This window comes from Cyclopterus lumpus, chromosome 2 (assembly GCF_009769545.1).
Source record: "Cyclopterus lumpus isolate fCycLum1 chromosome 2, fCycLum1.pri, whole genome shotgun sequence".
NCBI classification, from domain to species: domain Eukaryota; kingdom Metazoa; phylum Chordata; class Actinopteri; order Perciformes; family Cyclopteridae; genus Cyclopterus; species Cyclopterus lumpus.
The window spans coordinates 9,018,725-9,044,899 of record NC_046967.1 but is presented as its reverse complement, the minus strand read 5'-3'; the positions used below and the strand labels follow the sequence as shown (position 1 = coordinate 9,044,899).

Genomic DNA, 26,175 nt, shown 5'->3' with positions numbered 1-26,175 from the left:
TCATGCGCACATTTTATTACATTTTCTTTTACGCGGTAAAAACAATCTAGGTGGAATCCTATTTCTGTACCTATTGCTGTTAATTTAACTGTGTGAATCCTATATTGCATGTTGGTTTCAGTAAAATGTATAAAATGGGCAACGTGGCGGACCAGATAAGATGCACTTTTCTTGGCTTGGGATGAGAACGGGGAACGGCACCAATGACCGACCTGAGAAACCATAATTATGTTTCCCTTTCTCACAGCTGGACAAAACATATATTTCTTTAGGTCCGACTAACCAAGTGAATTCTGCGAGCTGCTGGCCTCCGCCGAACAGCAAAGTGCTGCTTTAAGCAAAGATGGTTTCTCTCAGGAGTGCAGGACTGGTGATGTTGAGTCTGCAGCTACAGATGTGTGCTGTCCCCTGTTTAGGAGAGGGAGAAAACACACAAAAAAGACCTGAGAGGAAATGTGGCTCATGGCCAGCGTTGGATGTTTTAAAAAAAACAAACAAATGCACCCAATATCCAGTCTTTGATTTACATAGAGGCAGAGACTTGAAATGAGCCTCGGAGCACTCTGTAAAGATTGCCACTTTGGGCTAATGTTTGATGACTGCCGCTGTCGGATGCGAGCCATGTGTAGGCGTTTTGTATGAGCCCACTCGGCACAGCTGCGGTGATGTCAGTATGGCATGCGGCCTCTCTGCTTCCTCACGCTCGCTTTCTTTCACACTGACTTGCTTTCTTAAAATGCCTTCTTTTAAAAAAAAAATAATGGCTACTGTACATGGCTGGTCATTTAAATATTTTGTTAAATTCCAGATGAGATTAATTACATCTTCATTTATTAAATGAAATGCCCCCCCCCCCCCCCCCCCCCCCCCCCCCCCTCCTCCCTCCAGCTGTTGTAGAAAACGTCTCCGTTCGGGGGAATTGATTCTCCACGCAGCTCCCTTGAATTGACAGCCAAGATTACGAATGGGGTTGATGCATAAAATCTGGCAGGTTCACCCAACTCCACCTCATTGCAATGAGTTTTATTGACACACATTAGAGATTCTCCAGCTTAGTATATACACATTATGTAACTAAAAATGAATACCAACTTTCTTATGACGGTCATCGTTTTTGTTTGTCTTGACCCAGCACGGATCCTAGACTATCGTAGGGTTGGAATGGGGGCGTCAGGAGCTCCAACATGCACCTAAGAAGCATCCCACACATCTAATGCCCTCCTTTTTTTATTTTTTATTATGTGAAACGCAGCTGCTACGGCACATCTACCCCAGAGGGGGGAGGTCATTGGGGTGGTCGGATAATTTGCAGGATTCCTGTGAACTCTGAAGGGTAGAGCGTTGTGTTTTATGGCTGTCTTGGCCCAGGCTGTGCACATGCTGCCTGCGTTTGTTTGTATGGGTTAATCATTACAGCAGATGTGAAAGACAAACGTGAGAGCAAATCAGCTGCAGCCCCCACGCTCCCAACACTGAAACCCGATAGCTTTTACTGTTTTGTTTGACACGGACGTTGTCGCACATGTTCATTTGCTAATGTGAAACCAACTTGTGTGTTTGTTTTCTTTTGTGTGTGCGTTTCATCTGTTTGTGTGCGTCTCCAGCGGCATTAGGTTCCGCCTCCTGAGATGTAGAGACAGCTGTAACACGGCAGGGGTGTGTGTGTGTGTTAGTGTGTTAGTGTGTGACTCTGGGCTGGGAGACACACGATGTGCAAATGTCTCTGCTTTCACTGCCTGTTACTGGTGCTTGGGCATTATGCAAAATGAAGGTCCAGGGTTGTGCAAATGTTTGGGTGTTGTAAATCTGTTTTGAGTGGCCCACCCAAAAATAATTCTAAATGAAATGCCCGATAAGAGCATACAATAGCTAATAATTAGCAACATTTTCAACTGATACTATTGGTGTTGACCGTACTTAACGGATATCAGTAGTTTTTTTTTCTTTCGCAAGCTCCTATCCACAGAAATTGAAATGGCATTTCTGGCACTTTGCCATAGTCTTCATCCTAGCAGCATTTTAAAGGGCAAGCAAAGTAGTTAAGAGCAGGTATCCAACTGAAACATCAATAAAGAGGTAATGCGTCACGATGCGTTGTGTTTTCAGAAAGGACCACGTAACGAGTTCAAACATTAACATTTCTGTGACTACACCGCACATTATGTTATGGGGTTACAATATGGGGAAAAAAGGTTTTCTTTTCTGTGAATTGTCTCATTGAATGAAATATGTCCATGTAAGTGTCCCTGTGCTACAGAGCTATGAAAACACACACACACACACACACACACCAAAAAAAAAATCCTACTACGAAATCTCATCTGCCCCACCAAACATGAGCGGGGCGATCTCTTTTAATTCAAAATCTGGACGGGAAAACATGCGTTCTGGCTTCCACATGTCGGCCCCATTTGCTTTTTAGAACAAGAAACGCAACTTCACAATATCTGCCACCCCATTCGTCCAGAAATAAACCCAGTTGGGTAGGTCTCCCTTGCTCAGGTCTCTATAATAATAATACAGCTTTTTTTATTTAGCTTTTACAGCTGCGCTGCACACCACTGCTCTATAATTCCCACTGGCACGACTACGATGCCTAGCTAACCACCCACTGTGAATCCAGAGTGTATTTTCAGAAATGGCACCGCGTCAGCCCGTTGCACTCGGCGTGTGTGTATGTATGCGTTTGTGCTAAGTGCTAACTGAACTTATTAATGCGGTTTGAATCCAATGCACAGAGGTTTGTTGTGTTTTTGTTTGTGTCCGTCGCTAACCCGGCACATCTGTGTTGCAGGGGTCCCTTCAGCGTGGTGAGGCGCTGCATCAACAGGGACACGGGCCAGCAGTTCGCTGTAAAGATCGTGGACGTGGCCAGCTTCACCTCCAGCCCCGGCCTCAGCACGGAAGGTGAGAAACGCAGCAGACCGGACTGCAATTTAAATCTGAGGGCGATTTTGTCGCCGTGCACTTGGAGGAGCACCGGATGGATGGGAGTTTGGACCCCGAGTCGGGACAGGAGACGATGGTTGCCCATCACAGAGACTGACCCGACAAGTGGGACAGAACTTTGCCATCGTTACTGTTTGAATCAGATGGCACGCAGAGTGTATAATGGCATAATCAAACACACACACACACACTGCACCCAGATGAATAATACGCTGTAACTGCATTTGTTGGCCCGCGTGTGTGTGAGTGTGTGTGTGTGAGATATTGAAGCACGCCACGTCTCACCATGTGGTTTTGTTCTCCGTCATGCTGAGGTGTGTATGTGTGTGTGAGAGATGGATAGAGACAAATATCTTAGGTGTGTGTGTGTGTGTGTGTGTGTGTGTGTGTGTGTGTGTGTGTGTGTGTGTGTTGGGGCTCATGCTGGCGTTCACTATGTGCCATCTGTGATGCCCCAGTCAGAGATTAGTCTTGTAGCCAATAACAGCAAACCGTAGATGTGGAGGTCTACGCTCGCGTTTCCCTCGAATATTTTTTGGACATTCATATGTCCTCCTCATACTGAGATGAAATGTATTCACTTGAAAATACAACTCATCAACCGAATATGGTTTACCTGTCCAGCAGGATGTAGAAGTCCTAAAATAGAAACTAGTTATTGCTTCTCATTGTTATGGAGGCACTCCTGACATTGACATCGATACATGGAATAAGAACAATGCATGATTTATATGCTGCTTTATATCGCTGAAAGGAATGTTTGGGCTCTTTTTTTTTTCTGACTTTCTCAAGAGAGCAATTAATTAATTAAAGTATAAAAAACATGTCAACAGTCGGTATCAAAAATCATTTAAAAAAAAAAGATATAATGAGGTGCCGCCCGTTAAGATGAGGCTATGTGGCATACGCAACTTAAATAAGGCACATTTATGGACTAGTAAATGCAATATCTGACGTTGTTTAACTCTCGTCAGCTGAGGTTAGAGGAAACTACCCTTTTGACACCCTCATTTCTGACAAAAAAAGGCACAGAATAAGAAATAAGCAAGTGGACACTCGATGTGGCGAGGTAGGGAGCTGGAGTGCAGCCAGACCTGGAGAGTGGTTTCCTGGGACTGTTAGAAAGAATCTGCGTCAGCATAAATGTGAGTGATAAGGAAAAAGAGGCGTAACTGCTAGAAGCTAACAAACATTCACATTTATGTGTGAATATTACTGCGTCTGTGTGTGAGAGCATGTGATGGAGGTGGATGAGCAAAATGATAAATGCAGTAATTAAGAGTTTGGGTGTTGAACAAAGAAACGAGGGAGAGATTTGTGGCATTTAATAAAGATGATTATAAAGAGTGAACTAGTCGGCTCTCTCAATCTACATTAGAGCTCCATTAGTGCAATTTGCAGTATTATTAGTTTGATGTGTACTCTTGGTATGATTGGAAATGAAATTCATCGGTATCTCCAGACAACCAAAACATTTTTTTTGGTCTTATCCATGAGATCGGCATAAGCCATTTAAAAATTTTTAAAAAAGCATTTTAATCACATCAAGATGCAAGTGAAATAATTTGGAAAAGGCCCAGTGGCTGGCGTTGCTTTCATTCGGACGCTTCCAGGCCCCTCTGGCTCCCTCGCTCTGTTGGAGTGCTTTCCTCGTTGCCGTGGCGGACACTGGGCCGCATTGTTGCGCTCAAGGATGGACACTCCAATGAGACGGGCCCGAAGACGAGCGTAAAAGAGGAGAGAGAGAGAGAGAGAGAGAGATAATGAAAGGAAAGGAAAGGAACAGTAGAATGGGGGCTCTGTAGTTGGGGACACAGCGTCCCCGCGTTGCATAATGATACTGGTCTGTCACGACACAATGGGCGCGCACACACACACACACACTAAACTTGCAGATGGGGGAAGTAGAGTGTGTAAATTAGTTTTTTATGGAGTGAGGAACTCAACAACATCACATTGTGTCTGTCAACCTTCCTCTTTTTTTGCCGTTAAATGTTTCACCCGCTCGTCTCTCCAGTTGTTGGTCGTTTCTATTTTCATAAAGAGAAGAGGGAAAGACGACTGGTCCACCCCTCTTAGCAGTGTTTCTCCCCCCCCCCCCCCCTCGAGGAATGCTACCACCGTAATTGTATTTGCAGTGCGATCTGAGATGATGATGTTGAGGGGGGGGGATGGTGTTAATGAGCGCGAGCCAGATGTGCGAACCCACGTCTGGCGTCACTCGCCTGTCTGCTCGACACCAGCTTGTCAGCTCGCTCGTCTTTCGGCCTCGGCATGTGAACGCTCACCTCTTCGCCTGCCATCGCCACAGAATGGGATCTCCTCCCTGTGTGGAAATGAAATGTACCTCCCTCTGGTGGCGGAGTTGAGTCGTGGCAGGTCTGTCGAGGTGTGAGAGGAGGAGGAGGAGGAGGAGGAGGGGGAGGGGGGCGGGGGGCATGTCCTCTCTGCTTTTCCTCTCCTTAACTCGTCCTCTAGGGACGGGGAAAGGGTTTAGCGAAGCACCAACCGACCGCAAATGAGCGGCAGAGGGGCCGTCTTTCTTTTCCTCAAATGAACAACGTTCTCACCCTAAGGACTCGTGTTCTCCAAATGATTAGTTTAAATTGGCTCGTTGCGTTCTCCTCGTAGCCCTTTCCACCTTTCAACAAAGGCACTCATTTCAAATGCAGAGTCCATTTTGATTCAACCACTCTGAACAAAGCAGGTGCTAAAGCCCCCGAAGCTCATTCAGCGTGTACTGTATAGTTATGAGTGTTTTTAGTGCCACAGCATCACCTCCATGAACGCTGTCTGAGCTTCATCTAATATCTCTTAATATTTATTTGAGGGGGTGGCACTAAAGCGTCTCGACATTTAGTAGCGCAAAATAGAAAATGTCAAATCTTCCTACAAGGAGTTTCAGACGTCAACACTGGCAGCTGCCGATGCTACGAGGAACACATCGGTAGAGGAAGTTCAATGTGAAATTTGACCTTTGGCAAATTCAAAAGATGATTCAGAGAAATCGCGATTTACAGTAAGTTTGTTTGTGTGATTCTTCAGCCTGTCGGCTTCGGATTGAACGTTTTTTTTTTTTTTTTACTGACGTCATTAAATGTCGCCTCCTACTTTTGAGGCTGTTCAAACAGATAATTGTTGGACGCGAACAATGTCTCATCATCCTTGATTTCTCCCTGCCAGATCTGAAGCGGGAGGCCAGTATCTGCCACATGCTGAAGCACCCCCACATCGTGGAGCTGCTGGAGACCTACAGCTCCGATGGCATGCTCTACATGGTCTTTGAGTTGTAAGTCTCTCGACCAGGAAACACATTTTTTTTTCTCTCCGCCACCACAGCTGCCGATCAGCTCTGCCTGCATGACACCGTTTCTGCTCAGCTGCTGAATGCTTTTGATTAAGTCGACCGATCTAACAGCCACAGACTACATTTAAACCGCAGTTTGCAGATGGTTGAGCCTTGTAATTTCACACCTTATCACCAACGCTACCAGCCCCCTCATTTCTGTGGTGTGTGTGAAGATCTTTGCCTGGTTAGAAATTCAAGTATTAATTGAATATTATTATATTATATGAATTATTCATTTATAATACCCCAACTCCCGGCTCTATACTGCTTGTAACTGTAGTGGTATTTTTATTTTATTTTTTCAGTCTGAGATTGAAACCTTATTAGTTTTATTATAAATTATAAGTGCTGAAACGATAAAAACCTGTTTTATGGCAGCTAGCAACACAATCCTACAGAATCTTAACGTATTTAAATCCACGGGAGACATTAGAGAATCAGCTCTCCGCTTCTCCTTAAAGGCATGTGTTGTAGATATAATTTTCTTAATCAACTTGCCTGGTTAATGGTTTCCTCCCATGCGTTTTATGTCTCGAATCTGTATCTCATATCACCCTGAAAGCGGCCTTGGGGATTGTTGCTGGCTGAACAGCGCGATAATGAAGATATAGTGCCTATATGTTAAAGCCAGTGACAGCGGGTCATAAAATGGCTCCCTGACGGATGTAGATTTATGCACCTTTTTTTTCTAACACTATTCTTGAGTAAACTCATATTTATAATCGGTAGAATCCTCTAATTTCTCCCTCTCTCTCTTCTCAGTATGGATGGAGCAGACCTGTGCTTCGAAATTGTGAAGAGAGCCGATGCCGGGTTTGTGTACAGCGAAGCGGTGGCCAGGTAGGACGCACCGTCTGGGAACTGTGGGCAGGAACATATTAAATATTAATTGAGCCTGAAATGAACCACAATTTGTGAATGCCCCCCCCCCCCCCCCCTCGTCTGTTTCTGCTTCCTGCGCATCAAGTCACTACATGAGGCAGATCCTGGAGGCTCTCCGGTACTGCCACGACAACAACGTGATCCATCGCGACGTAAAGGTGAGGTCTCTCTCGTGCGCACGCGACTCCTGAAGCTTCTGAACCCCACCGACCATGTCTCGTAAATCTCGGTTAACTGACACCGTTTTGTTGTTGATGTAACGAGTGGTGATGAACACACGCCACACCACAACACTCTCCCCACGCTCTCCGGTTACCAAAGAACACAGCCTCGCGCACGACATCCACTCTGTACGTTGACTCGCTAGTTCCTGTGTGGCTGCACACACACCTGGAAGCCCCTCTGATTCTTGAGAAGTCACACTGGGTTGTGTCGCATGCCAGGTCGGTCCTTTTTTTTTTTTAAGGGTTCTTATAGTCAGATTAGCATCATCATGGTGAGTCCAGCGGGATTAGCCTCCACACACACACACACACCACCCGACCAGATGGAGCGGTCCCGAATCGTTACCACTTGGTGACAGAGTCCCCAAAGGGATCAGCGCAGCCTTGTTTCAGTGTGTGTGTGTGTGTATGTGTGCTGGTGGGTCAAACCTGGGTGAAACAGCACATTACCGCCGGGCTTGTTTTAACTTTGGGAGGGCCAGATGGTTTTAATTTAGAAAGAGTGCAGTTTAGTTTTCAGTGAAATAAATGAATACATTTGACAGATCAAAGCACTCGTTTTATTCAACATACATGACGTGTAAGCACACACTCTCGTGTGTGTGTGTGTGTGTGAGGAAGGGAAGATATTTATAAGTCTATGCATCTTGTTTCTTCTGTAAAGACAAGATTATTATTTCACACTCAATCCATTAATACCACAACACATTTTTACTTTCTCTCTGATGCACACACACACACACCATGCATTCTTAGAAAAAGCTGCGGTCACTGAAGTGCATCTCCTTGCACGCAACCGTGTCTTCAATCTGTCACTCGGGCGTTAAACAACGATTCCCACACAGCACAGGTGTTCAGAAGCCGACACAGTAAGAATATCTCGGTAATAAGAGGTACGTGTAGCAATGCTTTGCTCAGTTTGACAGAATTAGCCAACCCGTCCGGCTTTTGTCACATGTTTATCCCGCCAGTGTCATCCGGGCATCACTGTTGACCAGTAGGTGGGAGCGCGGTCAGCCCTGTGCAGTAGAGGGTGGAGTTGAAGACGGAGATGCTCGTTCGCGGGGTGGCTAAGGGGGTGTTGACTCCAGAGTTGGGCAAAGTCGTCGCCGCAGATGGTCGTCTGACCTCCGCCGTCGAGCTGTTTGACGTTGCGTCGTTCAGGAAGACGAGCCGGTTGCCGAGTCGGTGCCCGAGTGCCCGGAGGGCGGTTTTGCGCACCGAGCCGGATAACAGGAAGTACATGACGGGATCCAAGCAGCTGTTGAAGGCGGAGAACAACAGCATCACCTCGTTGGTGCGGTCCACCAGTTGCATGTAGTCGCAGGATCCCGCTTCGCTGAGCTGGGAGAGGATGTAGACGGGGCGGAAGGCGTGGTAGGGCCCGAAGCACACGGTGAACAGGAAGAGGACGAAGAAGGACTTCTTGGCGGTTCGCACGTACCGGTGCGCGTTGGGAAGGTCCGGCTTGTCCCGGGACGCCCTCAGCAGCCGAGACGCGATCTTCGCGTAGGACACCACCAGCATGACGAAGACGAGCCAGAACAGCAGCACCAGCACCGCGTTGAAGTAGGCCTTCCCTTTGGCTTTGCTGCTGCGCGGCTTGTACTGGAAACATTTGCCGCTGTTCTCTCTGTCCTCCGACGTGGCGATCATGGGCACCAGCGCCGCCAGCGACAGACCCCACAGGGCCCCGCACGCCACCCAGCTCCACGGCCGGCTGCAGCCCCACAGCGTCATCCTGGCGCCTCTCCGCGCTCTGCCTTTCCCCTTCAGCCTCACGTATCTGTCCAGGCTGATGAGGCCCAGTAAAGTGATGCTGATGTACATGTTCATGTAGAACAGGTTCCCCACCATGCTGCAGACCACCGATCCCAGGACCCACTGGTTCCCGTGGACGTGGTAGAAGACCCTGAAGGGCAGACACGCCAGGAGGACCAGGTCCGCCACGGCACAGTTGATGAGGAACACCCGCACAGAATTGCGGCTTGAGTGTAGGAACAAGAAGACCCACAGGGCGAAGAGGTTACCCACGAGGCCGAAGACGAAGAACAGGGAGTAGAGGACGGCCAGCGGCAGGCGGAGGGCGGCGTCGTCAAACGAACACCCGGTCTGGTTCGGGGAGGCGGGGGAGACGGAGAACGGGGAGGAAGAGGGGAGAAGAGAGGTGGCAGAGAATAACGGTGACATGGGAAGTGGGAGGGAGGAAGTAGAGGTAGGAAGAGAGGAGTTAGTCGGGGCAGAGGCTGCGAGAGTGAAGGGGAAGGAAAAGGAGAATGTGGTCATTGTGGCGGAGAAGTGTCTACTTCAGGGTTGTCGATCATTCGCCTCTGAGGAGGAAGAAGAAGAAGCAGTCGTTGGTTCACTGAACAAGCTGATTTATTTTAACAGCTGACATTAAAGACAAGAAAAGCTCTCGCTGTGAAACTTGCATTTAAGTATTTCATGAGTAATGCACAGACGAGTGAGTAATACGTGGGTTGTAGTTTTAAAGGTCACGCCATGTAATACTCTGTGTGAAATGGAAATTATAGCTATTGATGTCGGGCCTTGTTAAAGATGCCGACATAAAAGAGGAGCCCCAGAAGCCGGTTATTGAATGTTCTTGAAAAGCTGATAATGTCCTTCTGAACAACAGTTCTGTTCCCTGTAGGTTATTAAATTGTTCACGGCTGGAAGCCGGGACTCGTAACTCTACTGACGGTTTCATGCCTATTTCACCCATAAGTTCCAGGGTATTAAAACAACGGTGAGGACAGTGAGGGCCGATACACACACACACATACACACACACACACACACAGGTCTTTGAAATAAGGCGAACACTCACCGTCAAATATTCCTGCCGTGGAGACTTCAGCGCAGCCTCTGGTTTAAATGTTCGGGAGAGTGCAGAGCGGTGTGGGAGCACAGCAATGCAGAGTGCTTTCAGTTTTGTCCTCCATCAAACTGTAATTTGTGAGAAGAAAAAACGCACTTGTGTGATACAATATTATGCAAAAAGAGTCCCTTGTCCTTAACACTTTTTGATTGCGACGTTCACCTTCAGTCTCTGAATGCGTCGTAAATCCTGAGCACACTTTTCTTTTCTCTTTTTTTCTTTTTTTTTACATCCTCTCGACCGGGTCTGCTCCTCCCCGTCGTCCTCGCCGCTCTCGTCCTCTCGTTGCTTTATGAATTGAAAAGACTCCCAGCTTGCTCTCTCGCCGATGTGTTTGGATCTCCTTCCTCTTACTGAGTCTCTCTGATCTCGCACCGCCTCAGTCCACATCTACCACGCCCATCAACCCCCGCCCTCCCTCACACACGCACACACACACACACACACACACACACACACACACACACACAACCTGTGTGAAAAATGTGAAGACGGGAAGTGAGCCCATCACACACTTCCTGAGCTTCATCTATCACTCCAACTATAAGAGTCCAATGAGGGAATAAGAAGAAGAAAAAAACATGTGGAGACAAAGACCCTGTAAGTGTTTTATTAACGGCCTCCGCCTGCAATATTAGTTCCATACAAATAAGGGTTTGGTGTGAAAACAATATTGCAGGCATAATGCCCCAACTTGAAAATACATACTGACTTTTATAAAAAGGAATAACCGAGACGTGTATTACCATATAGTTCAGTGGGGGTCTCCTACCTATCTGCTGCTCATCCAACATTTCAATTAATTCTGCCTTATTGGCATGAATTAACAATGCAATGTGTAACTCTTTAGCCTGTCTGGGCCGTGGCCTTCATTTATTTCCATTCCATCCTGCCCAAAGAAAGATGAACTCAAAAGAGTTTTACAGCACCGCCACGAATACAATGAATTTTAATTTGCAGAACAAAAACAAATCTCTTCTCCAGTTGCCAGTTCACATCACCGGTTGAGTCAAAATGACAATTCATCATTTGGCGGAATGTGACGCAACAGAGAGCCCACGTCCCTTTGATCTTTAAACATTCACGCGTGCCTCACTTGCTGCGATACCTTATCTACAGACTTCATCCTGGGGAAAGAAACTGCATCGTGACTGAATTGTGGTTCTTAAACGTGTCATTGTGAAAGATCCCATCTTGCACACACAGAGCAATGCTCTGCACAGTTGCAGTAAACTGCAGGGTTTTTTTTCTTTGATTGTCTAAAAAGAATAAGTCACGTCACATTGTGTGCATTGCATTGGCTCTTCCAGTTTAAAGAGTAAATGGAGTTTAAGTCCCACTAGGATGAAATGTATGGATATAATAATAATTGAACTCTTCCATCCGGTGTTTGAACCTCTCTTTTATCTCTCTGCAGCCTCACTGTGTGCTGTTGGCCTCAAAGGAGAACTCTGCTCCAGTCAAGCTGGGGGGCTTTGGAGTGGCAATCCAGCTGGGAGAGTCTGGTTTAGTAGCTGGAGGTACAGTAGGACCTCCTTTTTCTACCTCAAAAGACTGAGACAACTCTTCCTGCTATATAGTTGCATACACACATACCAGGCTTTCTATCAGTGGATGGAGGGATGGTCTCGAGGACTAAACAATTAACACATTAATCCCAAAGACTCTGTCGGTTTCCCTTTTCCCCATGAACTCTTCAAACCCCCTCGTAGCCGGTCACCCTTAAAACATGCCCTCTCTCCTCAGGCCGAGTGGGCACACCCCACTTCATGGCCCCCGAGGTAGTCAAGAGGGAGCCGTACGGCAAGCCGGTGGATGTCTGGGGCTGCGGAGTCATCCTCTTCATCCTCCTCTCCGGCTGCCTCCCCTTCTACGGCACCAAGGAGCGCTTGTTCGAGGCCATCATTAAGGGGAAATACAAGGTAGGAGCTGATTTACGAGATGCCGCCGTTGTCTGTTGGTGTGCGCAACCGCAGCTGTGCCCCCTTTAACCGCAGTCGAGCACAGTCCGGAGTGTCGTCACGGTTACAGACAACCGAACTGAGCGTGTGTTCATCTCTTCACAGTTTTAGTGGCGTTGTGTGATCATGTTGGTCTCCTGCATGCCGCTGGTCAAAGCGCAGCATCAGTAAAAAATAAATGTACCATGTCTTTCCTTTCCTGTCGTCGTGCCAACAAGACTTGTTTCAACCCAGCCCTGATTATGTAATTGATGTTCTGAGCTACTATCACGTGTATATATATTCCTCATTGGATGTTCGAGTGAGTGGCAGTTGTTCCATGCGTCTCCCTCTTTACAATAAACAATCTGATCGGTCTGTTTAACGTTCCCTGTTTTCAACCGAGTGTGAATTTCCTGCTTGGTGCACTAATCCCTGGCAGATGCATTCACTGCAGGCAGCTTGATGGACGACCGTGTGGTATCTTCCGCCAAGCTGCTGCTAAACAGCTGCTGCTGAATTGACGGATTTTATTCTAAAAAAATAAGCTCTACCAACACTGCGACTTGGTTTTAGATATTGATAGTCTAAACAGGGATTCATCTCAGATTTTAAATGAGTAGTAGGGGAGCATGCACACACACACACACACACACACACACACACACACACACACACACACCTCTTTATCCTCCCCAGTTACATGGGCTGCCTTTTGCAATACATGCGTCTCAAAGTGTCCTCTTGTGTGTGTCTGCGTGTTTGGGTGTGTGTGCTCGTCCAGATGAACCCCCGCCAGTGGGCCCACATCTCGGAGAGCGCCAAGGACCTGGTGAGGCGCATGCTGATGCTGGACCCGGCCGAGAGGATCACCGTCTACGAGGCCCTCAACCACCCCTGGCTCAAGGCAAGATCTCACACACACACACACACACACACACACACACCGCTGCTAGGGATGGTTTCACTACAGCCGTCTCACTGCAGATGCTGCTGCCGACTTTCCTTTTACATTTGACTCAAGAACACTTCCTTCTGCTCGGAAACCGCAGCTCCGCTTTCACGTCTGTTGCGCGACCCCTCTAATGTGCGTGTGCTTCTGTCCCCGCCATTGTGATTAATGTGGATCTCTCTGTGTGTGTATGTGTGTGTAGGAGAGGGACAGGTATGCCTACAAGATCCACCTGCCTGAAACGGTGGAGCAGCTGAGGAAGTTCAACGGCAGGAGGAAGCTGAAGGTCAGCGCCGCATTAGTAAACTCTAGAGTTGAAAGATTCACCACAATTTGAATTTGAGTCGAGAGGAAGTGTCTCTCTTTCTCCACAGCTGCTTCTGATGACGCAGATTAATTTGTTGTCAAATGTTTTTGACAGGCACACAAACACATAAACAGCGTGTACTTACACCCCAAAAACATGGGGCTCTGTTGAGGCAGTCGTGTAACAGTCGTGTTATCCGTACTCTGCATCCCAGGGTGCAGTGCTGGCAGCTGTTTCCAGCCATAAGTTTAACTCGTACTATGGCGACCCCCCAGAGGAGCTCCATGACTTCTCAGATGACCCCACCTCCTCAGGTAAATCACACAGCAGACCACTATCCGGGTGTGGGGAAACGTGTTTATACCGAGAGGGATTGAGCTGGATTGTGCAGGAAGGAGCAGCGTCAATGAGTTAAAGATAATGCAACCAAAAGGACAATACAAAGAAAGAGTTTGGTCTCCCGACATATTTACATCCACTGTCTCATGTAAGGTCAAAGATGAAACATGAATTTGCACCACGGAACAAATTAACTTTTCTAGCCCAGTTTCTGTTCTCGTGGTTTCTCTTCCAGCTGTAATGTGGTCTCCAGCTGTCTGTGTAGAACTTCCTCTGTTCAAATGGAGACAGATGTTTCCCAACGGCCCCACTTCCCTGTCTCAGTCGCGGACTCTCACTTCCCCCCCACCACCCCCCATGATGAGAAGACTGCAGCAGTTATCAGCATACATAAACCACTTGTGTCGCCGTCAGAAACTATCGCATACGAGCGGCGTAATGCATCATCGGCCCCTGAATCAATGCAATGAGCTAAACTCTTCACATGTGCAGCCAGATCTACCTTTTTTTTTTTTTGTTGATATGTCCTTTCTTACTGAGGCTGGCAGTCTGCAGCAGTCATGCGTCCTGGTGTCTGGTTTATTCTTTTGCCATTGCAGACCTCCAGACATGCTGCCGTTCATATAGACGTTGTGTAGATGCTTGCAGCAGTTTGGCAGATTATTCCTAGATTTGGCTGCATTTTGCAGGAATAATCCCCCCCCCCCCCCCTCTTTCCTCTCTTTCCCCTCTGCCTCCCTTTTTATGACCGACCTGCCCTCACCCATCCTCACTCCGCCCGCTGACTCTTTTGTCTGCCTTTTTGTCTTCCTTCTTCTTTTTCTGTCATTGTGTGCGGTTTAAACTCTGCGTCCGCAGTTGCAGAACACCTCCTCTAATCTCACCCTCTCTGTCTTTGGTGTTGTTTTTCTGCTGTGCTGTCTCTAGGACTGCTAGCTGCTGAAAGTACGTATCCCCCGCCCCACCCATAGACCGTGTGCTACCATGACATCATCACTCGCTTTCTTTCTTCTTTTGTTTTGCTGCATCTTTTGTCTAGTGTTAATTGTTGTGGGGTCCTAATCCTCAAATGGTTTCCCCCATGTCTCCTATTGTCTTTTAGAAAACCCAATATAGTTTGAGTGTGCTGTTAATCCAAAATTCTTTGTGTAAAGATGACCCTCTGTTTACATGCGTATTTATTATTTAAATTATGCTATTATAAATGCATCTTGACGACAAATTGGAGGCACAAAGCCAAATGCAAAGGTTTCCATCATAATCCGGTTTCCTGTGTATCTGCAAGAGGGACGCTGAGGGGTTAACTGATGATTGAAGGCTGTTGTCAGGGCAGCGCGTCGTACGTCTCCTCGACGTTTGAAGGCTGCAGCCTTTTCAGTGAATTGTCTGAAAGTTCTGTTTTGGCCATTTGCTGAGTAATAGCCATAGAGCGTGGGAGCGGGTGTCGGTATGTTTCAAGGTTTTCAAGATGTATAATGTGGGAACACGGAACTCAAAGGGGAAGAAGACAACACACCTTCCCTGCCTTCTGCTCAGTGCGTATTATATGAGAATAAAGGTTGCGATGGGGAAATAATAATAACCAAAAGGTGAAAAGTAATAAAAGCCAGCCGACCACACGGGGAATGTTCACTATTGGGTGTTTCTTACGCGGTCAGATCTTATTGAATTATGACTCAATTCTTCAGAGAGAACTCTTTTTTTTCAGAGGGGAAGTCATTTAAGTACACTATTTGTGTCTTCCAATGAGTCTAATGTGTATTTAATAAGCCTCTAGTGATACACCAGCAGTGATTGATCTGTACAAGGCTGAAAAAAGCAATTATAGGAAATTAGTTTCCTGAATTGGAGTAATATGTTGCATGTAAACAGACCTATAACAAGGTTTTCCCAAAGCTAGTAACGAGTTAAATTGGGTTTTCTCCTCTGCCGGTTCACTTTCTTCCCCTCATCATTAGCCCGGCGTCGTACATGTTTGTAAATGTGATTTAATGTTCATTTTTCATCCGTGATGTCGCTCTGGAGTTCTCTAAATGACACATACTCTTGAGTGCTCAGAAAGTTTGCGGGATGCACTAACGTAAAAATATGATTAACTCATTTGGTCATTCTTATGCGGTGTAAAATCATCTTTCATGCCACTCATCAAATGCATCGAAACATGTCCCCTCTTCTCTCTTTATCACAGAGGAGCTTATTTAATATGTAGGCCGCGCATTTATTTGAAGATTCATACAGTTTAATTTGTGTGGGAAAGAAATCGTATTCTAATTCTTTTTCTACATTTTCCTCCGCATACCTTTTGCACTTTTTACACATTAATATTCTGCATTTTTCTTGGGCGTACCGCTCCTAACCCATCACCCACACTGACTTTTTGAAGTGACTTTCCTCTGATGCTGTATTGATGCCGTGTACCGCTGTTTCTCTGGTTTTGCTGCATGTGTGGGCGTTGCAGCAGGTACTTTGGGGTTAAACCGTTCGGAGTGTCTGTTTGTGTTTCACGTGTTTTCTTGTTGTGTTTTATCTATTGCTTGTCGTCTTATTTTGTTTTTGTTTTTGTTGTTTCTCTTGTTTTTTTTGTGTTTTTTTTTGTTGCCTGTTTGTGGATGAGTGTGTGTGTCGTGTTTGCATTTTGCGTAGTGTTGAATGTTTGTAGGGATTGCTTGGTGTTCCGGAATATTCGCTTTATATTTGTGTGTGTGTGTGTGTATAACTTATCTGCGTGTGTGTGTGTGTGTGTGTGTGTGTGTGTGCGCAGGGGCAGTTTCACAGGTTTTGGACAGTCTAGAGGAGATTCACGCATTGACGGACTGCAGCGAGAAAGACATGGACTTTCTTCACAGTGTCTTCCAGGACCAGCACCTCCACACCCTGTTAGATGTGAGTAAGCCACACCATCAGGACCTCTTCCTCTGCGATACCAAAAGCACCCAGTAGGTGTCACCGCAAGTCAAGAGGCGGCTGCACACAGTGTTTGTCCAACATGTACCCTCCTACTTACTCTCAAGGGAACTTGGTATTGTTTTTTTTTGTGTTTTTATCTTTTGAGGTCAAATTGTTTTTACATGTTTTGTTATTGTCTTTTCAGCTTTATGACAAAATCAACACCAGGTCGTCCCCTCAGATCAGAAACCCTCCGAGTGACGGAGTGCAGAGAGCCAAAGAGGTGAGGGACTCTGCTCTGTTCACTGATTTAAAGGACCATTGTGTGGCACTTTGTGGGACGGAATAAGATATTCATACCTATGTTTTCATCACCTGAGACTTAAGAATCAACTGAAGCTTATAATGATCCCCTCGTATCTACGTACGGAGCGGGTCCTCTTGATGGAGTCTGCCATGTTGCACCACCATGCTTTCCGCAGGAGGCCATGACAGACGAGCCAAAGACTGCCACCGTAGTTGTGGGACACCTTGATGTGAAATCAGTTGGTTGTAATCTGCAGCTACGCCTCTAGATGGCGACAGATCCCGACACCATGTCGCTTTTCAAGATGAAAACAAACACTCACAAACGCTTGTTCTAGTATTGAACAATTAACAGGTTAAGATGCTTGTACAAAATATTAAGGAAAGCTTTCTAGGCAAAGCAAATAATCTACACGATGACCATAATTAGATCCTGTCTTGTACATTTTGAGCATTCTTAATATTCACACACCTTTCTCCTCATCTTCATTTCCTCCACCAGGTACTGGAAACCCTCTCCTGTTACCCGGAGAACATGGAGGCCAAGGAGCTCAGGAGGATCCTCACACAGCCACACTTCATGGTGGGATATTACACACACACAGCAACTTACACATTGTCATTGCTTTGACAGGTTTTTATTTATTTATTTTTTGGCCCGTGCACCATAGTGCATGCTTATTTGGTGAGTGAGATTATAACCTACTGTGTCTGAAGAAGAAGAGTTCCATCCACAATCCACATAACTCCCTCGGCCCCAAAGCTGCTTAGCACCTGAGCTTGGCGAGGGACCGACACATGGAGGGGGGAACAGAGGGGGAAGCATTAGAGTGGCGGGGAGCACCAAGGAGCTTCGGCGTGGATCTACAGAAGGTTCTGCGCTGAAGGCGACGTCAGATCGGTCTCTTCGCTGAAACAATTTGGGAGGATATTATTGTTCGTACATGGAAAGTAAAAAAAAAAAAAAAAACAGAGGCAGAAGAAAATCAGTGGTGGATTTCGTGTAAAAGGTACAACTTTTGTCTCGTCTGTCATCGCCATCCCGGAAGGAGCGTAGCTTGTTTTAGTGGCTGCAGTTTATGATTTATAATTTCAGTGGAAAGTTGTGTTCTTTTGACGACACGTCACTTCCGAAAAAACTACTCTGCAGCTAAAAGTAGGAGGGCCTCGCCGTTTGTTTAGCCCAGTTAGAAGCAAGAGGCGTCACCCTCTGCTGATTCAGTCTGTGACACTTACTGGAGCTGTCACAGTCGCGCCTTTAGGTTTGGTTCAATCCAATTAGCCTGTCTTGCTCTCCGGCCTGCCACAGACATTTAACAGTGGTGATGGCTGAACGGGCTGAAGGGCTTTAGCATGGCAGCACATGGGAGGAACCGATGCATTCTTTCCAAACCTTTTCCTGTCAAGTGTCCGTGCTTTGTTTCTTGTTGTCAACTTAGTATGCATTCAATGTCAAACACTTGTTGGTAATCCACTGTTGATGCAGCTTTTAAACAATTGTCCTTCTCAGCCACACTAATGTTCACCATAAGTCAAAAGCCTTTAGCGCCAGCTGTTTGGTCTCTCCATGAGAACACGAGCAGATGTGATCATTTGGCCGCGCAGCGAGTAAAATGTGTTTAGCCAAAAACACATTGTCAGTAACATGATTCGTGGCCAAAGAGCATAAGTGGAAGCCACACTCTTTCCACTCAAATACATATTAATGATGCTGTGTGTACAACCACATGTACCTTCTTCTGGCTCTGTGTTTTCTGCCACCGACAACAGCTATGTACACACACACACTGTCCATATTCATGGCCGTCCGTGCTCCCTCCAGGCTCTGCTGCAGACCCACGACGTGGTGGCCCACGAGGTCTACAGCGACGACGCGCTGAGGGTGACCCCCCCGCCCACTTCCCCTTACCTGAACGGAGAGTCCCCGGACAGCACTAACGGAGACATGGACCTGGAGAACGTCACCAGGGTTCGCCTGGTCCAGTTTCAGAAGAACACGGATGAGCCCATGGTGTGTAGACGCACACGTTGCACACGGCACTGAATTTCACACGTGGATGAATTTAAACTGAGTTACCATTGGGTCGACACATGTCACACAGTCAAGGAACTAAATGCATACAAAATGTGAGCATAGCGTTTCTCAAGTGGATTTCTGTCTTGTCACATATAGACTAATTGCTGGTTTATCATGGCAACACATCTTGAGTAATTACCATAACGATGCATTAGGGTGCAGTTGACACCCCGGCTCAGCAGGCTACAATCTGACTATACTGTAGATGTTATGATCTGTGATCGCTTACACCTCTGACCCTGTGTGTTCTAGGGCATTACTCTGAAAATGAACGAACTGAACCACTGCATTGTGGCTCGCATCATGCACGGTGGAATGATTCACCGACAAGGTATTGAAATGACAATGAAATGCAAGTTGTTCTCCCCCGGAGGCGTCTCCACAACCCCTCAGGGGTTTTTTTTCCCTCTGGCTTCTGCTCTGTGAAGCGCTGCCGTTTCAACACCACAGAGCCTCATTTGTCGCCTTTTTATTAAATCCTTATTTCTCCGCTTCAGGTACTCTGCATGTAGGAGATGAGATCCGGGAGATTAATGGCATCAGCGTTGCCAATCAGACGGTAGAACAGCTCCAACGGATGCTGGTGAGTCGCGCGGATCGGATTTTATACACACATCTGGACTTTGCAGGCAGCGTTTAACAAAAGCGCGTTCTCCGCGTGTGTTTCTGTTCAGCGTCTGACGTGCGTTTGTGTCACGTGACGTCCGATTTGCATTTGCACCAAGAGATGTTGCCGTGTGGACCAATGTGGTAACGGTGTTTGTCCCCTTGTCCGCACAGAGGGAGATGAGGGGCAGCATCACCTTCAAGATTGTGCCCAGTTACCGGTCCCAGTCCATGTCTTGTGAGGTAGGGAACCCTGAAACACACACACTTGCATATTCTAAAGGGATATGTGATTTTTAATTTAGTGGTTTTCTGTTGCAGAAAGAGTCACCAGATGTGTCCCGACAGTCGCCTGCAAACGGCCACGCCAGCGTCACCAGCTCCATCCTGGTACGTCTCTGCTTCTCCTCTACACGCACACACTCACACACACACACACACACACACACACACTCACACTCACATAACTAGCAGCAGGCTCATGAAAAGAAAATACCAGAGAGAATACATTAAATATGGTCTGTTTTCATTTGTTATTTTGATTTAAGTTCTAACACAGTGACGACACACACAAAACTCAAGTAATTTAATGGTTTTATAGTGTGTGTGTGTGTGTGTGTGTGTGTGAGGTGTCAAGTTCAGACCATCAAAGCACCGCATGTTGGATTTAAATCTGGGCTAGGATCAGTGTTGTTTGCTTGCTAACTGGTAACTAGCTGATTTTGTCTTAATTGTTTGTATGATGTTTCCTTTAGTGTAAAATCCAACACTGACACATAACTTCTATGTTGTTAACCAGGACCTGCCAGCGACGATCCAGCCCAAAGGCCGCCAGGTGAGATTGGCTCATCCTGTACACGAGGGCGCTCCCCTCTTTGCTTTACAACCCGCTACAGATACGACAAACTAACACATCTCGACGAGTCCGAATCGGCATGTATGCACTGAAAGCCATCGCATCTGTTTTCAAGACCTTTATTGAGTTTTGCTCTCCAGTGTCGGGCCTCTACTCTGCTTTGGCCTCGCTCGAACATTGGAAAGGTTTCCTCCACAGTTGATTAGAAGATTGATTATTTCACTCTTTTTTTTCTTTTTAAAAAAAAATGCATTTCTCATTTGATTTCTGCCATTTTTGTTTTTCATACCTTTTATTAGGCTCAGACATGTATGTATGTGTGTGTGTGTGTGTATATATATATACAAGATACTGCATCCAGTTGTGGGTCCCTCATCACACCTCCTTTGTTTATGCCCCTCAACATTTTCTACTGCATGATATATGTGTGTGTGTGTGTGATGCTCTCAACCCCTTAGATCTCAAGACCCGCCATCAAGGACAAATTGTCCATCAAGGTAAGACGTCTCTAAGTGGACTCTTCGTAGAAGTAGATCCCAGCTCCTCCCACCCCCCCACCCCCATCGCAAAGCTCGGTTCCTCATCATAGTGGTGTCTAGACCCCATGCAAGCCGTCAAGGCTCAGTCTTCATATCATGTTCGTGAGTGGACATGAAGGGCAACAGAACATGTGGATGTATGTGCGTTGAAGAATCCGTAGGCCGTTGGATCATTCTCGTCTTGCTTTTCATTTATCTAAATGTTTGTGCCCTTTCCTGCTTCGGCTGACAAGCTCTTGATCTTTCCTCTTCCTGTCTTTTGTTAAAAAATCCTTTTTAATGGCGAGCGTCGGCGCAGCATTTCTAACAACCCTCGCAGCCGGTCTCCTCCTCCTCGTATGGGCAGCTTGGCCAATCATATTCTCTCCCATCTGTCCACCTGTGATCGCCACGCTGCCGTCCGTCGCCACTTTGCCGACGACGCCTGACGCGTGTAGTTTTGTCCCGCCCCCTTCCAGATCTACGTCCGCGCTCAGTTCGAGTACGACCCGACGAAGGACGACCTCATCCCGTGTAAGGAGGCCGGCATTGGCTTCCAGGTGGGCGACATCATTCAGATCATCTCCAAGGACGACCACAACTGGTGGCAGGGCAAGCTGGAGAACACCAAGAACGGCACGGCGGGCCTCATCCCCTCCCCCGAGCTGCAGGAGTGGTGAGTGGAACCCCCCGCAGCTTCCTCCGTCCTCTTCCTCCGCTCGTGTAAAGTCACGCAGGCATCCTTGTGCTCTGTCCAGGCGCGTGGCGTGTATCGCGATGGAGAAGACCAAACAGGAGCAGCAGGCCAGCTGTACCTGGTTTGGCAAGAAGAAGAAACAGTACAAAGACAAGTACCTGGCCAAGCACAACGCAGGTAAGCCGTGCAGCTAAACATTTTGTTTTAGAGCAATACGTTAAAGTACACTTGTGGGGTCCAGTATGTGTAACTGATGTCCGTAGCGTTTCCCCTCTGACCGACCTCTCCTGCTGCCGTCTCGATTTTACCAAACGTTTCAGTAACTAACAGCGTTGCAATTAACAGCATTTTGATGTTTACGAGTTTTGTTATGGTGTTTTTTTTTGTTGTTGTTCAATTTGTCTTTTATGGTGTCTTTTTGTATTAACCCTTTCCGCTCCAACCCTCTGTCCATATTTCATGCTGTCTCTTACCCAATGACATGGCTGCATGTAAGTAACTCCAGACAGCCGGCGTCCGGCCTCTGTGTCTTTCTTCCTCCTCCTTTTCTGCCTCGTCCTCCTCCAAACGTCTCTGTGACTTTTGAATGACGGCTGCTTTGTTCGGGTAGCTTTTAGCAAAGAGGACATGAGACTTTTAAAACTCTCTCGAGGTATTTGACCCTCATCAGGTCTGCTCGGTGCACATTATGGCATAACTACCCTAAATATGAAAATAAAAAAAAACATCTTGTTCCACGTTTGATTTAAACCACGGCGACAAAACATTGGAATTGATGTTAATCTTATTAGCATTGCTTGTGTCCTCTTATGACTCGCCATTAGATTTGATTGTTATATATTTATTTTATACTGATGTTTGTATTCACACATGTACAGTCGCCAGTTTATGAGGTACATCCAGACTGCATTAGTGCAGTAGAAGAGTATTCTGTTATACTGAGAGGTGTTTCTAATATTTTGTCCACCCTATTTATACCAATAATTGGAAAAATGCCTCCAAACAAAAAATAAGTTGAAGCAACACTTTAGCCTTCATGTAGGAAGATCCGTTGTATTGGACCGGTTTACCTACATCTACCTAATAAACTGGTGCCTGAATGTATTTTAGCCACTTCTCAGTTCACCTACAGAGTTATTGATTATTGTTCATGTTGCTAAAGTAACGTTTCTGCTCTGCAGTGTTCGACCAACTAGACCTGGTGACGTATGAGGAGGTGGTCCGAGTGCCATCGTTCAAAAGGAAAACACTGGTGTTGCTCGGTAAGTCAACAATTTGTATTTGTGTAGAGAAAGAAAGAAGCTTAATTATAGGCAGTTCATGCAATATATCATAATAACATTTTTTTTTTTTTTTTAAAGTAATGAAATGAAAATGCCATAAAAGTCATAATGTAGAAAAATCCATAAAAATGATTATGGAATAGTATGACATTGAAATGTCATCAAAAAGTATGCAATAAGTCATAAAAAGCCATACTATAGTATGTCGTAAAATTACAAATAATTCCATTAAAAAGTCAAAGAATCGCCTAAAAAGGTCATTAAAAAGTAATGCTATATAAATGTCATGAGCATGCAATTAAAAAAATCTCGCACAGTCATAGTGCGCCATAGAAATGTCATAGAAAGTCGTCTCTCATGGCAACCCTGTATTTGAATTCAGTGCTTTCTGCGGCTTCCTTTCATTCAGGTGCACATGGAGTCGGACGGAGGCACATCAAGAACACGCTTATTACCAAACACCCTGACCTCTTCGCCTACCCCATCCCTCGTAAGGAGACACACACACACACACTTACAAGTGGTCAGACATGATTTTTATTTTTTAGGTGAACAGCAAACCCAAACTTTTATCCTCTCGCTCTCTCTCTCTCTCTCTCTCAGACACGACTCGGCCTCCGAAGAAGGACGAGGAGAACGGAAAGAACTACTACTTTGTGTCTCACGACCAGATGATGCAGGACATCAGCAACAACGACTACCTGGAGTACGGCAGCCACGAGGACGCCATGTACGGAACCAGGCTGGAGACCATCAGGCAGATCCACATACAGGGCATGGTGTCCATCCTGGACGTGGAACCGCAGGTGACACCAGGACCTGGTCTCGGGGCCTGCAGCTGCACACAGCCGATCAATGCGTGCAAAGAATCTAAAAACTGTCTCTCTCTCTCTCTCTCATCAGGCGCTAAAGATCCTCAGGACAGCGGACTTTGCCCCCTTCGTTGTCTTCGTCGCAGCTCCCACTGTCACCCCAGGCATGACTGAGGTACTTCCCAAATACTCGCCAACTTCCTCTCCCACTCTTGTTCACGTTTACTTCATTACGTACTCTCTAACATTCAGTGCACCTTAATTCTGAGTTATTTAACCTTCCAAACCTGCACACTGCGTGTCAATCGCCTGGATTTCCGTTCCTGTCATCCCTTTATTTATTTTGTTTGCCTTTTTGCTATAAGCATGTTTTGTATTCTCTTTGTTGTGCCGATTTTTTCGTTTGCACTCGAGATACCAAAGTGGTGCAAGAAACTGCCTGTGAGTACTGGTTCAGTGGTGTGACTTCCTGTAGAAAGGTGTGTTTGTGTAGCTCCAGTCTGTACACTTTTATTCCTCTAAATCCTCTAATAATCCTCTTAATTATGTGTATTTCCTCACTGGTGCATCTTTGTATCCTCCGGACCAACCCGACCTCTCAATTTCCATTTTTCCTCTCCTCCCTGTATCATGTACGATTTTGCCAAATAATTGTATTTATTTTTATAAATTGTTGTCTGATCAATGTCATTTAGAGTGCAGTTGTTTTTCCATAAACTTCAGGCGTGCGCTGGTGTATTAAACAAGATCCGCTCCATCACCAGTAATAGAGGGATGAATTTAATTATTTTTAATTAAATTTCATGTTATTAATTTTTCAATATGTATTAATGTAACTTGTGTGTCAAGCATTTAGTTTATATTGTAGACTCCAAAATGACATTACAATCAGCAGCAGCCGATTAACTTAAAATAAAATGTTGACCTTGACAAGTTATTTAAACTCCGCCCCCACGATGTAAAAACACTCGACCAGAAATCTTATTAATTCTTGTGAATTCATGTTTGAACTAGACCACAAATGGAGCACAGTCACTAACCCCCCCCCCCCTCCCTTCTCATCACACCCTCAGGATGACTCTCTCCAGCGGCTCCAAAAGGAATCCGAGATGCTGCAGGGGACCTACGCCCACTACTTTGACCAGACCATCATCAACAACGAGATCGACGACACCATCCGGCTGCTGGAGGAGGCCGTAGACCTGGTGTCCACCACCTCCCAGTGGGTCCCCGTCTCCTGGGTCTACTGACGCGCCACCCGGCTCATCGCCACCCGTCTCATCGCCCCCGAACGATGCTAAACTTGGGTCAAGTCCCCCACACGCCCCCACCCCCCCTCGAGTCACTTCCCCCCCTCCGAATCACACATTTCTGTAGATATGAGGGAAAATGGAGAAACTAATGACTCACGACAGACCTCATCCTGCCCCCGCCCCCCTTTATCTCAACAGCCTCAAAGGCATATGGTTGTGTACATATATACATATATATAAATATATATATATAAATGATTAAAAAAAACAACTAAGTGAATACGGTTCTGTCCTAGTTGAAGGGTGGGGAGCAGAGGGGCAGTGTGGTAGATATTTTGTACTTTTTCTTTTGTAATCGACGGATGGGTGGTAATATTGGAAAGGCAATAGCGAGCATGACCATTAAGCAGTCTTACGTGGGTGCCTGTGTGTCTCGACCCTTTTTTATTTTTTAAAAAGGCACTCCTTGTGGTAATCTTGTGTCCTTCTCTCCCGACACCCCCTAGTCTCCTCGGCCCCTGTGACGCGACATGCCGAAACTTTAAAGCACATTAGAAGCTGCTACAGTGGCGACAAGCAACTCCCTCAGCTAGGAAGTTTGAGTGAACCAGAAAGCACAGGTAACTGGGCAGTTTCTTCCCCCCCCCCCCCCCCCCTCCCTTTTTAATTTATTTCACTGGCCCTCTGTGCCTGTCAGTCTGTTGAAGGAGTGGCCCCGCCTCCTCCACGCTGTCTCTCCGTGTGTTGCCGTAGCCGATCACCACGCTTCCCCCCCTCCACGCCTCCGACGGTCTCTGTTTACACCTCCGTTGGCACAAAAAATGGGACGTTCTGCATCTGTGGCCACTTCCCGGCTTCTATTTCATCTCCCCCCCCCCCCCCCCCACATGAAACTCTTAATCTGTGGTCGGTGGCGATGGAGAAGCGTTCCCCAACGAACCGTGGGTTCTCAACTGGACGAGAGACCAAAATAAAAGGGTGACCTGCCTTATCAGAGCCTCGGGGAAGAAGTCGGTAACACCTATGCACACCCCTGGTGTCTGCCGGGCACGACCGCC

General features: G+C 46.5%; 2 protein-coding genes across 6 annotated transcripts in view; one reads left to right on the top strand and one right to left on the bottom strand.

The window, feature by feature from the left end:
* LOC117741133 (peripheral plasma membrane protein CASK-like) overlaps positions 1–25,771 on the top strand; it is a 31,760-nt gene extending 5,989 nt beyond the window's left edge. The window contains exons 2-27 of one of the 5 annotated variants that reach the window (XM_034547929.1): positions 2,795–2,907; positions 6,133–6,238; positions 7,061–7,138; positions 7,266–7,338; positions 11,703–11,805; positions 12,032–12,207; positions 12,992–13,132; positions 13,380–13,463; positions 13,699–13,798; positions 16,585–16,706; positions 16,915–16,992; positions 17,518–17,598; positions 18,838–19,026; positions 19,345–19,423; positions 19,590–19,675; positions 19,873–19,941; positions 20,020–20,088; positions 20,498–20,533; positions 21,013–21,051; positions 21,552–21,748; positions 21,831–21,946; positions 22,951–23,031; positions 23,462–23,542; positions 23,656–23,858; positions 23,956–24,039; positions 24,938–25,771. In XM_034547929.1, the coding sequence (XP_034403820.1) occupies positions 2,795–2,907; positions 6,133–6,238; positions 7,061–7,138; positions 7,266–7,338; positions 11,703–11,805; positions 12,032–12,207; positions 12,992–13,132; positions 13,380–13,463; positions 13,699–13,798; positions 16,585–16,706; positions 16,915–16,992; positions 17,518–17,598; positions 18,838–19,026; positions 19,345–19,423; positions 19,590–19,675; positions 19,873–19,941; positions 20,020–20,088; positions 20,498–20,533; positions 21,013–21,051; positions 21,552–21,748; positions 21,831–21,946; positions 22,951–23,031; positions 23,462–23,542; positions 23,656–23,858; positions 23,956–24,039; positions 24,938–25,114 (2,761 nt within the window). In that variant the 3' untranslated portion in view covers positions 25,115–25,771. Of the gene's footprint in view, positions 1–2,794; positions 2,908–6,132; positions 6,239–7,060; positions 7,139–7,265; positions 7,339–9,718; positions 10,154–11,702; positions 11,806–12,031; positions 12,208–12,991; positions 13,133–13,379; positions 13,464–13,698; positions 13,799–16,584; positions 16,707–16,914; positions 16,993–17,517; positions 17,599–18,837; positions 19,027–19,344; positions 19,424–19,589; positions 19,676–19,872; positions 19,942–20,019; positions 20,089–20,497; positions 20,534–21,012; positions 21,052–21,551; positions 21,749–21,830; positions 21,947–22,950; positions 23,032–23,461; positions 23,543–23,655; positions 23,859–23,955; positions 24,040–24,937 lie in introns of those variants that run through there. The other 4 variants (XM_034547938.1, XM_034547955.1, XM_034547947.1 and 1 more) reach the window with 4 other exon arrangements.
* On the bottom strand, positions 7,942–10,667 carry LOC117741162 (probable G-protein coupled receptor 34). Its single transcript, XM_034547976.1, has 3 exons — positions 10,448–10,667; positions 10,235–10,353; positions 7,942–9,734 (listed from the first exon to the last, which is right to left on the bottom strand). The coding sequence occupies exon 3, from the start codon at positions 9,688–9,690 to the stop codon at positions 8,389–8,391; it is 1,302 nt and encodes a 433-aa protein (XP_034403867.1). The 5' UTR covers positions 9,691–9,734; positions 10,235–10,353; positions 10,448–10,667; the 3' UTR covers positions 7,942–8,388.
* Positions 25,772–26,175: the final 404 nt, after the last annotated feature.